Raw genomic sequence first — 14,180 nt, forward strand, 5'->3', positions numbered from 1 at the left:
GAAAGTAAAAATGGCATGGTCCTGACTGTCAGGTGGAATACAGTCATCGAAGAAAACTGCCTTGAAATCCTCTACCCATGACAAAGATGGAATCAATGTCAGCGAATCATCCTGTGTCTGTGGGGAGTCTGCTACAGCCTTCCAAAATTTCTTAGGATTTTTCGTTAGGATGGCTAAGAGTAGCGTATCCCAACATGCCTGATCATATCTTATCTGGCTAAGCTGGATAGTTTCCCTGAGTTATCGGGATCTGGAGAAGTAAATGTCAGGCAATCGACTGACAATAAAAAATGCTTGAAAGCTGCTTCAGATAAACATTAACCCATTTGTTTTTGTCTTTCCAGGCACTCCTTCCTCCTCCTCCTCTATGGAAAATATATTGCTCTTCAACAGTTCACCACTGGGCCCAGATGCACCTCAGATAGAGGATTTGAAATGGCACTCAGCTTTCTTCAGAAAGCAAATGGGCATGTCATTGAGTCACTCTTTGAAAAAAACACAGAAGAGAGAGCGGATGAGGAGGAGCTCTGGGCATGATGACAAATCTTTACTCAAGCAGCCCAGCCAAAGGGAAGGCTTTGCAACTCCCAGTAGCTTTTTCAGTTTTGAAAAGACCTTTGCAGAAGCACAAATTGGATCAGCACAACAGAAGAATGGAGTTGCTATAGCAGACCACAGGAAGAGAAGAGACAATCATTCCCATTGTGATGTGATGAAGGTAGGACTGAAGGAGAAACCTTCTAAACACAACCACAAACCCCTGAGATCCAACGAACTGTCTCAGAGGCAGTTAGAAAACAAAAGGGCTGTGAACCACCCGAGTGGCAGGTCAGCGCCCGGAACCCGGAGGGATATAGTGCCTAAATGCAATGGATCTTTTTTCAAAATAAACTATAATCCAACTCCGGTTAAAGTGCCTACGACACCCAGAAGCCCTGTGAAAAACTGGGGAGGATTTCGAATTCCAAAGAAAGGAGAAAGACAACAGCAGGGAGAAGGGCAAGATGAGATGTGCCGCCAAAACTCTAACTATCCTTACTCGGGCCTGGGTCGAGTTTCCCCTAAAGATAGGGCCAAAAGCAACCTAAAGGTGGACAGCGAGAATGACGGGTACGCCCCTGATGCTGAGATGAGCGATTCAGAAACTGAGATGGCTGAGAAGAAATGCAGGCAACAAAGGCTCAGTTCAAATAGCACTATTCCTAGGAGGACAGATATCATTAGGAGAAGCATCCTTGCCTCCTGACTAGAGAGTGAGACACAATAGCAGCACTGGAGTCGGTGAAGCCCCAGCCTGGAAAAATTATCCACTCTGCATTATTTATTGGTGTGACAAGGAGGGGGGGTCCTTACACATGGCTACAATATAAGCCAACAGTGAGCCTGTTTTTTCCGGGCTGTAGAAATATGTTTACGTGCACTTGACTAAGAGTTTGTCCTCCACCCGTCATGTCCGTGAGATTACAACCTTCTTTATTTGCAACTTTCCTGAAGAAATCACCTGAGAAGATGACCTTGCTATGCCAATTGCTCAATAAGATGAATACAAATTAAAAGATGAAATAAATGGGGGGTAGATTTGGATGGGGAAACCGATTTAGGTGGATAGCACTGAGGATTTTCTTCTGTCTCTGAAAAGCACAAGCTGTTAGTACACAAGGATAATTTACAATGGTGGTTATAATCACCCTGCACCGCATCGTCCACTCTAAATTGTCACTTTCATGATGCTGTGCTAGGACTAAGCCCTGGTAGTCTGCAATTTTTGTTGTTTTAGAATTCAGGGTGGTGGTGGGGTTTTTTTGGCAGCTTTATGAACCCCGGAAGAGTTTTCACAAAAGCCCATCAAGCAGGTAAGAGGAATTTACCATGACTACTAAGATACCTGAAGGGATAGAACCAAGCTGACCAATTGTGAAAACAGTAGCAGCACAGTGCTATTCTGAAGGAACTCAGACTAAGAGTATGAAAACTACTCAGCTCCTCAAATTTGAAGAGTATGTCTTAAAAGTACTTTTTATCTTGTTCTGAGAAGGAAGGCAGATTTGTAGCCTGCTATATTCTGCTGGCACTGCCCATCCGAAATATGATGACAATTCAAGTGGGAAAGACTCAGTGCGTCTACACTGCAAATAGTAAATAGTTTTTGCTGTCATGGTTCCCATCCTTCCTTGTCTGCTCCCCACCCCACCCTGAGAATTGTAACTCTCTGATGGGCAACAGATTTTTCAGTAACTCATTCTCAGCATCTCATCACACAATTCCCAGGTTTTTGGGGAGAAGCCATGACAGGTAAACAGGCTGAAATTTGCTATGAAGATATGCCCATGTTTCTAAAGGCACTAGTCAGCAGCCTTTCCCAATGTGCACTAATGGTATGTGTTGGGATATGCAATTTTCTGACACACAAGGGTTACTTTAAATAAAAAGAGAAGGATGTAATAAATATATATATATATTTTGAATACAATGGAAGGCAATAAGATGTGAGTAGCGCTTTACATTCAAGCCAATTTAACAACATGATTTTATGATAAGGATTAGATTTGACCATGGAGGGGCTTGTGTTCGGATTACATCATTTTAAGAATTGCAATAACTAATGAGAGTAAGCCATCAGCAATAAGATGAACAGATCGTTCAGACTCTTTTTTCCTTTTTTTTGCACCCATAGAGTGTGTGTCTCTATCGCGAGTGCATCTATAATACACATAACGTAGTTTTAGGCTGCAGTAACTTTGGTGACTGAACTTTGATGTAAAATCAGACATAACCTAGTTATAAGAAAGTTTAAGCAGCTGTAGGTGTTTTTAAAAAAACAAAAATGGACAGCCCTCCCCCCAGTCCATCAACAGCGGTATTTAGCTACTTCACTCACAAGAAGTGGGTTTACAACTATGAAAGAAATGTTGAAGCCTTGCAATTTGACTTGAGTCTTCCAGGGGTTTCAACTGAGAACTGGATTGCTGCTGTTCCATCTTGCTATGCAAGTCACTGAATGATCAAAAAACTGCTTGGGGAGGTTGACACAGTACATGTTCCTTACATGCAAGCAGCCCTGGCCTTCTCCACTTGGAAAAATGTAATGTGTGTACCTGTGAATCAGATATATTTAGTAGGAGTTTGCATGATGTATTTTGGGAACCAGCCCTCAGAATTCATTCCTATTTGCTTCTGGAACAGAGGTCATAATCCTAAAATAAACTAAAACAAATAAACTCTTTGAGATTTAGAAATTAGTTGTGGGCTCACATCATCTCAATTTACTCTTGGCTCCTCTCAGTTTCTTGTTTGGCACTGCCCATATTTACAATATTGCTTGTACTAGAATCAGAAACCACACTTGCAAGTGGGGCTTCCAAATCTAGTTTGGAGGGCAAATTTCAGGTGTTAAACAGCAAACTGGTTTGTGCTTAAACAGGCAGCTGAAAGGGGATCCATGTGTGGGAGGGAAGGGAAATGTGCAACTTTGTGGTTTGTACATGATTTTACAAACAAATGTTTGGAGGCGCATCTGAAGTGAGCCTTAATGTAAGAGCCCTACACTAGCAGCTGCTGTTTGCACACTGGAGTTTTAGCGCATGCACAGAACTTCACACAGGTAGGGGCTGTTGCAAGTGCTTAACCAGAGGAATTCTCCAGAAGTGAAGTAAATAGAACAAGTCCCTCCTGCACACCTCTATTCTCAGTGTACTCCATGCCTAGCTTTGGATCAGAATAAGATTAAGACACTGAGGCCTTGATTCTTAACGTGATCAAGATAGTGACAACAATTTAGGATATTGGAAATGAAAAAAATAGTGATATGAAAGATGTAGTTTTATAAGGCTTTATTGCTTCTGATTAAACTACTCATATCTTATAGGTATGTTGACCAGGTTTGCTGCTTTAAAAGCAGACATGTTCTTGTTAAAATATGGGGAAAGAGGGACGTGATTAATTTACTTTTCAATACAGTAAGTGTTTTGGGTGAGGGTTGAGTGAAATATCAGTTAGCCTGCCCTGTAAGGGTGTTGTTCATCAAGCCATAGAAGGAATAAAATAAATTTGATTATAAGTAAACATTATTCAATGTTATGACTTATTTTGAAAGAAATATCATAACATTTGCACTATTAGGAATGATAGCATTTGTGCAGAACAATGCCTTACCTGTTTTGCTCCCCACCATGTTTAGGTTAATAAGCTTTCTGATTTTGAATAATGCTGAACCAAAAATTAAGAAAAACAAAAGAGAAAAATAAATTGTGCTTTCCCCCATAGCTGCAGAAATATGGGAAAACATCAGTATGACTAACTGTACAAGTTCCATGCTACTCTAAGCACTCAGCAAGAGAAAAATAAAATAAAATAAAGCAGTAATCCTTACCTACTACTGCATTCATTTTGTTAATATGGAAACAGCTGTTATTTCTTGTTAGGTTTCACCTTTTTCCTTATGCAGAATGCCCAAGACATTTCTTGATTTTGATTGGTGCACTACATTGAAATGTAGGCTTAATAAACCCTTCAGTAATGACCTGGAATGCTATCTGTTAGGTTTTGGGGATGGACACACACACTCCCTAAATGAATGGAACGTTATACATGTCTCATGTGTACAAATATTATTTAAAAAAAACTTTAAAAAACTTTCATTACTACATTTGTAAAACCCTGTACAGAGGATTTTTCACTATGTGCCTAGCTTTGGTGTCCATTTTGCTCAAATTTGAAAACAGGTGCATGATGACAAAAAAAGATAGAATCAGAAATAAAGTATATGTAGAGATGACTATTTTATATTACATGGCCCAATCCTGTATTTATTTTCCTCCCTTTTTGAAGTATTTATAAAGACCTAGTTGAAGATGGCTGTATTTTTTTGTTAAAATATTTAGTAGAATTGTGCCTTTGTCTGTATGTGAATAAATGCTGTACATTTTGCAATACACGTCAAGTGTTATGATTTGACATCTATGCTGCTACTTCCACAAGATTCCAGAAGCAGAAAGCTTTTCAGCTAGACTTACTCTTGCAACTTGTGCCAAGGTGGCCCATCACTTTCCATCCCTACTTGGTGGAAACGCTAGGAGTCTGGATTTTCTCTTTGCTCTTGGATCTAATCTGCTACTGAGGATTCCCCCTTCTCTGTTCATCTCCGTAGACTAAGGATGTACAATAACTCATCTCCTTCCTACAGTTCTTTTTTCTCCAACCCATCTCAGTGAAGCTGGCCTTGGCTCGCTGCCACCTCTTTGCTCTCTTGTCTCACATTCCTTCCTACTCTCACTTCAGTGACTCATGCTTACTCCATACATTTTACAAGGCAATCTCCCCTTTTATTGTATTGTGAGAAGCTTTCTTTCTCAATGAAATTGTGAAATTTAACCATTCTTTCCCCCTCCTTTAAGTACCCACCATGGTACTCCACTATATAGACCCAGCTCTTGCCAATTTGGCTAAGGTGCCAGTTTTCTGAGGCAGCTCTACCAGATAACAGCCTGCACTCCAGCAGAAATAGAGCCCAAGGTTGCAGAAGGCCAAAGTTTCCCTGTCATGATGCTAAATTCCTTCCCATTCACTCATTTCTGAGAGGCTAATTCCAAGCCAAGTTACTCATATGTGTGTGCATTGGAAACACATGTCTCAAGCCATAATGCTAAAAGCCCTTTTGATTCTTTGGTAGTTCCTACATTATAAACATGGAAATGCAATAGTATTCTGAATCCTGTAAATAACATCTTTGAAGTATTCATCTGTAATAGAAACAGTTTGTATATCCACAAGAATTTGGGGAACCAGAAGAGTAGTCTTACTGGTGTCAATTAACATCTAAGAAATAAAATTAAAAAAATAAATACAATAGCAATTTTACAAAGGCCAATTTGTTTTCAAATTCAACACCTTACACGGGGGAAAAATAGTTTTAAAATGTTGAGTTTATTAACACAACATTAGGTACTGTCAGTTGTAAAAAACCTTAAAATTCAGCAATTGTGTATTTCAAACTTTGTGGCAAAGTTTTCTACCATAAAACAAAACATGTTATATAAGGCAACCCACCTTTCCATCTAGCTTTAATTCACTTCAATATGTATTTGCAGTTACCCACTTAATGTTTATTGTTAAGAAGCCACAGTGATTCTCTTCTCGGGTAACAGTGATGCACATTTTTATAGAAGTCACTCTGTGCATGATATGTCCTAATGCTGCTCTTCAGCAGCCTCAACTTACATGTTTTATGGAAGAACAATATATTACTTTCAAGTATTTTCCAACTCTATCAAGGAGGCAGCCTTTTTCCTCTGCATTGTAATTGCACTGAGCTGTAATTAAAACAAAACAAAACAATAATTTGTTTCTTCAGTAGGAATCTTTAAACTAATTGGATTATAATGTAAGCTGAAGTACAGATAAAGTGAGGGAATTATTTTATTCTGCTTCTACAATATACTTAAGGTGTGTGTGTGTGTGTGTATATATATATATATATATATATATATATATATATATATATATATGCAGGTTTTGGTGTCCTCGGGTATCTTCCCGTGTAAAAGTTGGGGTGTCTAGGCGACGTTTCGACGAGGTCTCACTCGTCATCTTCAGGCTGGTGCTTTCGGCTTCTTGTTACTGGAACAGAGCAGGATCTCAGTGTTTGAGTTCCTATAAATACTGTTGAGGAGGTATGGTGTATAGCCTCCAATGTTCTGGGCAGAGAGGAAGTTCCCAGGCTAGTGTGCCTTTTCTTCTTTTGTTCCTTAATTGCTTGAGGGATATCTTGAGTGATTTCTTGAGTGATATCCTGAGTACCACTTAGGTGGGTCATTAGGTGTGGATTAGTTGCTAAAGCCTTTGTGTCTTGACCTCTTGAACTTTGTGAAGAGTTTTTCTGAGAAGATGGGTGTACTACATTTAGTTGTGCTCTGGCTTGGCTTCGTGTATAGGGGCGAGCTGTGGTTTTGTGGCCTGTGCCAGCCAGATCTGTGTAGGGATTGCAGGGGGGTGCAGCATCCGGAGGTGCCATCATGGTTTGGCTACTGGATGGTGTCTGTAATTTATCTGTGGAGAGGGTCTGGGTTTGGGTCTGGTGTGGTTGATTGGTGATGGCGTTCTGTGTGCCTCTGGATCTGGTGTCAGTTTTTGTGGGGAGGGCTAATTTCCAGATGTCTGGCAAGCGGGATGTGTCGTCACGCTTGTTCATGTTGTGAGGGTGTTTCTCTATCTCGATGGCTTCCATGATTATTCTCTTGTGGTGATGTTCCATGTTAGAGAGCAATTTGGAATCTGCAAAATTAATTTCGTGTCCTGTTTCTTTCATGTGTTGGAAGAGAGAGGAAGTTTTTTCTTCTTTTTTGACGGCATTCTTGTGTTCTGCGATACGTGCATTTATTCGTCTGTTTGTTTGTCCAATGTACGTGGCTGGGCAGACTTTGCAGGGTATTTCATAGACCCCTTGGTTTTCCAACTGGATTTTATCCTTGGGGTTTCTGAGGATATTGGCTATTTTTTGGTTGGCGCAAAAGGCTGTTTTGATATTGTGTTTATGGAGGATTTTGCTAATTTTATCTGTAGTGCCCTTGATATAAGGAAGGAGGGCCATGCCATTGTTTTCTTCTGTGTCTTGGTTTTTGGGGGGTGTTTCTTTTTGGATTAGCTTCGTAACCCTGTTTTGCTGGTATCCATTGGCAATTAACACATTTGAGAGATTCTGTAACTCAGTTGTCAAGTGGTCTTTGTCAGCCAGGCGTTTGGTTCTGGAGATGAGAGTCTTGGCTACGGAGTTTATTTGTGCAGGGTGGTGGTGTGATTGTGCATGTAAGTAGCGGTTGGTGTGTGTTTTTTTTCCGGACACACTATCTACCGGAAAAAAACACACACCAACCGCTACTTACATGCACAATCACACCACCACCCTGCACAAATAAACTCCGTAGCCAAGACTCTCATCTCCAGAACCAAACGCCTGGCTGACAAAGACCACTTGACAACTGAGTTACAGAATCTCTCAAATGTGTTAATTGCCAATGGATACCAGCAAAACAGGGTTACGAAGCTAATCCAAAAAGAAACACCCCCCAAAAACCAAGACACAGAAGAAAACAATGGCATGGCCCTCCTTCCTTATATCAAGGGCACTACAGATAAAATTAGCAAAATCCTCCATAAACACAATATCAAAACAGCCTTTTGCGCCAACCAAAAAATAGCCAATATCCTCAGAAACCCCAAGGATAAAATCCAGTTGGAAAACCAAGGGGTCTATGAAATACCCTGCAAAGTCTGCCCAGCCACGTACATTGGACAAACAAACAGACGAATAAATGCACGTATCGCAGAACACAAGAATGCCGTCAAAAAAGAAGAAAAAACTTCCTCTCTCTTCCAACACATGAAAGAAACAGGACACGAAATTAATTTTGCAGATTCCAAATTGCTCTCTAACATGGAACATCACCACAAGAGAATAATCATGGAAGCCATCGAGATAGAGAAACACCCTCACAACATGAACAAGCGTGACGACACATCCCGCTTGCCAGACATCTGGAAATTAGCCCTCCCCACAAAAACTGACACCAGATCCAGAGGCACACAGAACGCCATCACCAATCAACCACACCAGACCCAAACCCAGACCCTCTCCACAGATAAATTACAGACACCATCCAGTAGCCAAACCATGGTGGCACCTCCGGATGCTGCACCCCCCTGCAATCCCTACACAGATCTGGTTGGCACAGGCCACAAAACCACAGCTCGCCCCTATACACGAAGCCAAGCCAGAGCACAACTAAATGTAGTACACCCATCTTCTCAGAAAAACTCTTCACAAAGTTCAAGAGGTCAAGACACAAAGGCTTTAGCAACTAATCCACACCTAATGACCCACCTAAGTGGTACTCAGGATATCACTCAAGAAATCACTCAAGATATCCCTCAAGCAATTAAGGAACAAAAGAAGAAAAGGCACACTAGCCTGGGAACTTCCTCTCTGCCCAGAACATTGGAGGCTATACACCATACCTCCTCAACAGTATTTATAGGAACTCAAACACTGAGATCCTGCTCTGTTCCAGTAACAAGAAGCCGAAAGCACCAGCCTGAAGATGACGAGTGAGACCTCGTCGAAACGTCGCCTAGACACCCCAACTTTTACACGGGAAGATACCCGAGGACACCAAAACCTGCATTCCTGTACCCGTGAAAATCTACGAAAGCATATATATATATATATATATATATATATATATATATATATATTAAAATGATTCCTAAGTTTTTTTCTGAATAGTTTATCGAGTGAAAGCGACCTTCATTATGAATACATAGCAGAATTGCACAGTTGCCAGTTTTAAGAGTTGCATACCACACTTCATAGATCTTGGGATAAAAATCACCGCATAAAAATAAAAGATAAAAGCACAAAATGCATAATACAAATAAGAACAAACCAACAACTTCCCATCCTGTCCCCACGTACAGCTGAACTTTCTTACATGCAGATGTTTTGACTTTCATCCCAACAGAGAAAACTGAAACACTAATTTGGTTAAGACTCTGATTCAGCTCTTCATTAAATGATCCAGTTTGAAGACTGCCCAGTTCAAAGTGTTGGTGCTGACCTCTAAAGCCCTAAGCTGCCTCAGCCCATTATACCTGAAGGAGCGTCTCCACCCCCATCGTTCAGCCCAGACACTGAGGTCCAGCTCCGAGGGCCCTCAGGCGGTTCCCTCACTGTGCGAAGTAAAGTTACAGGGAACCAGGCAAAGAGCCTTCTCGGTAGTGGTGCCCGCCCTGTGGAACATCCACCCATCAGATGTCAAGGAAATAAACAACTATCTGACTTTTAGAAGACATCTGAAGGCAGCCCTGTATAGGGAAGTTTTTAATGGTTATTTTTTTTGTGTTTAAAATATTTTGTTGAACTGTCCAGAGTGGCTGGGGCAAACCAGTCAGATGGGCGGCATATAAATAATAAAATTATTATGATTAAAGATTTTTGGTTATGCAGCTGTAATAAGGGTGCTGATCTGATTTATTTCTAGATACCTGTTGAGATGCTGTGGTTGCCCTCTCTTCTGCCTGGCTTAGTCGCCTTTGAAGTCTGTTGACTTTCTCTTGATGTTCCATCATTAATTTTTCATTCTGTATAAATGAAATAGCTCATTACAAATTTAAGTTTCTGTTATCAGATCATACATATTTCAGGAAACAAGGTTTAAGGAAGAGAAACTTGGTGAATGGCAAAGCCAGGAACCGACTAACAAAGGCAAACAAGGCAGGTTGCTCCTATGCATTGTGTCTAACCTTGACAGGGATTTCCAGTCTTCGGAATCTCATGACGCAACTCTTATATAAAAAACATAATTTTAAGGAAGTTACAAGTACAAATTTCAACAGGGAAGGGGTGGTGCTGGACTCCTGAGATGCTTCAATCAGTTGGCCTTCAAAGGAAAGTAAGGACAGATGATAGGCTGTCCAAAGAGGCAGAACTATGAAGATCAGCACTTAGGAGGGCTAATTGTGACAGAATATTTTTTAGTTGTTACAAAAATTGAACCAGCCATTGCAGAAAGAAATGACAAGCTAAAGATCACAGAAAGGAACCATTACCCAGTAAAAAAAATTAACAGCTCAAAATTAGCTATGAACGAAGTTGTATGTCTTAATAATAGTAAAATAAATGTTTCTAGCATTTTCCCCAGTGTGTATGATCACAAATAGGACAGTTTTCCAGCTGAAAACTACTCTAAGCAAACAAATGATGTGTACCAAGAGAGTTCAAGTTAGACAAGATGTACATCTAGTTAAAGCACAGCATTTGGATGGGGACCATTCTCTTACCTCAATAACCTTTTCATTTGTTCTTTCCAGCTGACAAAGTACCTCCTGGGTGTAAATTTTTTGACGACTCAGCTCACTTCTATGAAACAAGATCAAAGAAACTCATTAATGAAAATCAACATATATGTTGACCTAACTCATTTCCAGAGGTATATGGGACAATCATATATTCTTCCCTCTTTCAAATTCCTTCTTTCCAATGAAGTAGGGAAAGGATAGTACTTTAAGATACCAATAATGGCCATCTTTAGTATTGTGACAGTACTGTGATAGGACAGATTCACAACGAAGAGCAAAACAACAACAATTCCGAAACCTTACTTTTAACAAAAATCTAAAATGTCATTCATTCACAAAAATAAACACTTTTCATTAAGGACAGGGGATTTGTGGATTTCCAGGTGTTGGACTATAGCTCTAATCATTCCTGACCGCTGGCCATGCTGGCTGGGCTAATGGGTATTGGAATCCAACAGCTGGAATGCCACATCCCTGCTTAATGTGATAAAATAAGCAATATAATCTTATGGACGGTGTCCATCAAGTATTAACCTGGATACCACTTATGTCATGGTCTCCCTACAGGGACACATGGGATCCTGGGCAAAGCTGTACCTTCCAGAGCTAAAAAATGGGAGCAAACAGTCCACTAAACTCAAGGAAGATGTCTGTTGACTGTGCACGGTTCTAGAGAGTGCACATGCCTTCCCACTCAGTTTTCTTCTCATCAAAGTCTGAGTAGCAACTCAGTTTTTGTTGTACAGCTAGTTTGGAGACATTTTAATTTTCATAACTAGCTATGGTTGGTTGTCTTATTCTTCGTATTGAGCAAAGTAGCTCCTGCAAAAAGATGCACACTGTGTACAGGAAATCTTTACCTCTGGCTCTGGCATCTTGTACCACTGAGCAAATGCCGAAAGTCCAGCCTACTACCTCAAATTTATTAAAGAAGCTTGTAGAAATAGAACACCCTATCTCTGTGAACAGGCTTGCAAGCTTGAGAATGAGGCACCCCAAGCCCTTCTCCTGCAATGGATCTTGTCCCAAACACTGGTTTGTCTGACCCATGGTTTCAACTGCCCTACAAACGGGAGGATGTGCAGCTTTTGATGAATAATGCATTTTTCACACCCATGGAATACTGAAAGGAACAATGTGTTATAGGAGTGCAGGAAAAATCTACGCAGGCACACCTCATGTGTTATTTTCTATGTGTTTCCAAGATCTACAAATGGGGGAATCCTAGAAACCACACTGTCTTGGGCTCTAGGACTCTCATAGCATTGTTGTCTGTATTGGCAAAACCTATTTGGTGTTTCGCAACTTTCTGACTAGTTGCAGGACCTTAGCCAGACCTAGCAGAGTAAACGCAGAGTTCACGAAAGCAATTGGCAACTTGGCTGCAGACAGGATGGACGAAGCAGGAACCAGGAACTTGTAGTTAGGTGTTTATTATATACAGTGGACTATTTACAGGAACAGAACACAGATCTTTTGCTAGCTCTCTCACAACTCTCAACCTCCACACTGACATGCTGAACCACTGAACTAACACTTTCCAGTTAGTAGGCCATTAATCATTACTCCCTTGAGAGAGCTTGACCAATCATGGAGCTGTTTCCATGCCTCTCTATCACCAGACAGACTTACTCCTCTACATTGCCTTGGCTGTCTGCCAAACCTTAATTGACTCTGTGTGAGTAGCTGCACGTACAGTGGTACCTCGGGTTAAGTATTTAATTCGTTCTGGAGGTCCGTTCAGTCCGAACCTGAAACTGTTCTTAACCTGAAGCACCACTTTAGCTAATGGGACCTCCTGCTGCTGCCGCACCGCCACAGCACGATTTCTGTTCTCAACCTGAAGCAAAGTTAGGTAATATTTCTGGGTTAGCAGAGTCTGTAACCTGAAGCATATGTAACCTGAAGCATATGTAACCCGAGGTACCACTGCACTCAGATTCCCAACAGTCTGGCTATGAGAACTCTTTCCTCTCAGGCTCTTAGGGCCAAACTAGATGATCACATTACACATTACATAGCAGGCAGCTACATACCCTGGCTTTTCTTAAATAATTCTCACCGTGAAGGATGCGCATTATAGTTATCCAATCTCCCACCAAGATCAGAATGGAGATCACTGCCACCTCTCTGCAGTGCCAGGAACCTAAGGGAAAGACCCCCCCCCCCCATTGGTGCCATTTCCTAAGTCTCCAAGCCATTCTGATCTCTGTGGGGAAGTGGAGAGAGGAGCCTCAGGTTCTCACATGTTGTCTTTACAATGAGAATCAGCTCCCCCAACTCCAAGTAGTTAGTTTGTGGAATCTGAAGGACTATGAGGAAACTATAGTCCACTACTCATCTTCCAGTGGCTCAAAAACTGGGGCACCCTGTACACATACAAGCTTCTGCAACAAACAGCAGTCATGTTACCAGAAGCTTGTTCATCTTCACACCTTCTATGCTTTATCTTCTTTGCCAAGTAATCAACAGTTGACAGTTCACCACACACAACCGGACTGAAACAATCCTTTTCACTAAATGCTGTTTTGCACTAAATACTATTTTGCATTACTATTTCCCCAGTAAATGGACACCTATCATTTGAATTGATTGTTCAATTTCCTAACAGCACTCTACAACAACATCCCCACCTTGTAACCATCTGTATATATGTCAAATAACACTTCATGCATCTAACAATTGAACTCTTGCACACAAAACTCTATACCATGATACATTTGTTAGACATGGGTGGTGCTGTGGTCTGAACCACTGAGCCTAGGGTTTGCCGATCGGAAGGTTGGTGGTTCGAATCTCCATGATGGGGTGAGCTCCCATTGTTCAGTCTCAGCTCCTGCCCACCTAGCAGTTCGAAAGCACGTCAAGTGCAAGTAGATAAATAGGTACCACTCCGGGAAGGTAAATGGCATTTCCGTGCGCTGCTCTGGTTCGCCAGAAGCGGCTTTTTCATGCTGGCCACATGACCCAGAAGCTGTCTGTGGACAAACGCCGGCTCTCTTGGCCTATAGAGTGAGATGAGTGCGCAACCCCAGAGTCGTTCGTGACTGGACCTAACGGTCAGGGGTACCTTTACCTTTAACATGGCTACCCTTTTGCGTTTGGTAATTCTAAAATGCCAAGATAGTGAGAAGCAGTCGTCGTCGTCCCCCCCCACACCAGAAAGGTGACATAGTATAAAACTATCAGAGCGATAATCAGTCCCAATTGTTCCTACATATTCCAGAGAATTTGCCTCATTAAAATAGGTAAATGAAGTTTGCAGAAAATTGCTCAAGTGTCTACCACAAAGGCTTATGTGTGGAAAACAAAGGTGAGCTGTTTAGTAGTAG

At 41.2% G+C, this 14,180-nt stretch overlaps 2 protein-coding genes across 17 annotated transcripts in view; one reads left to right on the forward strand and one right to left on the reverse strand.

Annotated features, from left to right (window-relative positions):
- The window catches only part of JADE1 (jade family PHD finger 1), a 163,650-nt gene extending 158,717 nt beyond the window's left edge, over positions 1-4,933 (forward strand). For all 9 annotated transcript variants that reach the window (XM_028743303.2, XM_028743302.2, XM_077934035.1 and 6 more), the window contains one exon: positions 345-4,933. In XM_028743303.2, the coding sequence (XP_028599136.2) occupies positions 345-1,246 (902 nt within the window). In that variant the 3' untranslated portion in view covers positions 1,247-4,933. The remainder of the gene's footprint in view (positions 1-344) is intronic.
- A 970-nt stretch (positions 4,934-5,903) lies between these two features.
- The window catches only part of SCLT1 (sodium channel and clathrin linker 1), a 51,356-nt gene continuing 43,079 nt past the window's right edge, over positions 5,904-14,180 (reverse strand). For all 8 annotated transcript variants that reach the window (XM_028743310.2, XM_028743309.2, XM_028743311.2 and 5 more), the window contains 3 exons: positions 10,831-10,909; positions 10,036-10,131; positions 5,904-6,308 (listed from right to left, as the gene is read on the reverse strand). In XM_028743310.2, the coding sequence (XP_028599143.2) occupies positions 6,246-6,308; positions 10,036-10,131; positions 10,831-10,909 (238 nt within the window). In that variant the 3' untranslated portion in view covers positions 5,904-6,245. The remainder of the gene's footprint in view (positions 6,309-10,035; positions 10,132-10,830; positions 10,910-14,180) is intronic.

The sequence above is a fragment of the Podarcis muralis genome, chromosome 9 (assembly GCF_964188315.1).
Source record: "Podarcis muralis chromosome 9, rPodMur119.hap1.1, whole genome shotgun sequence".
Lineage (NCBI taxonomy): Eukaryota > Metazoa > Chordata > Lepidosauria > Squamata > Lacertidae > Podarcis > Podarcis muralis.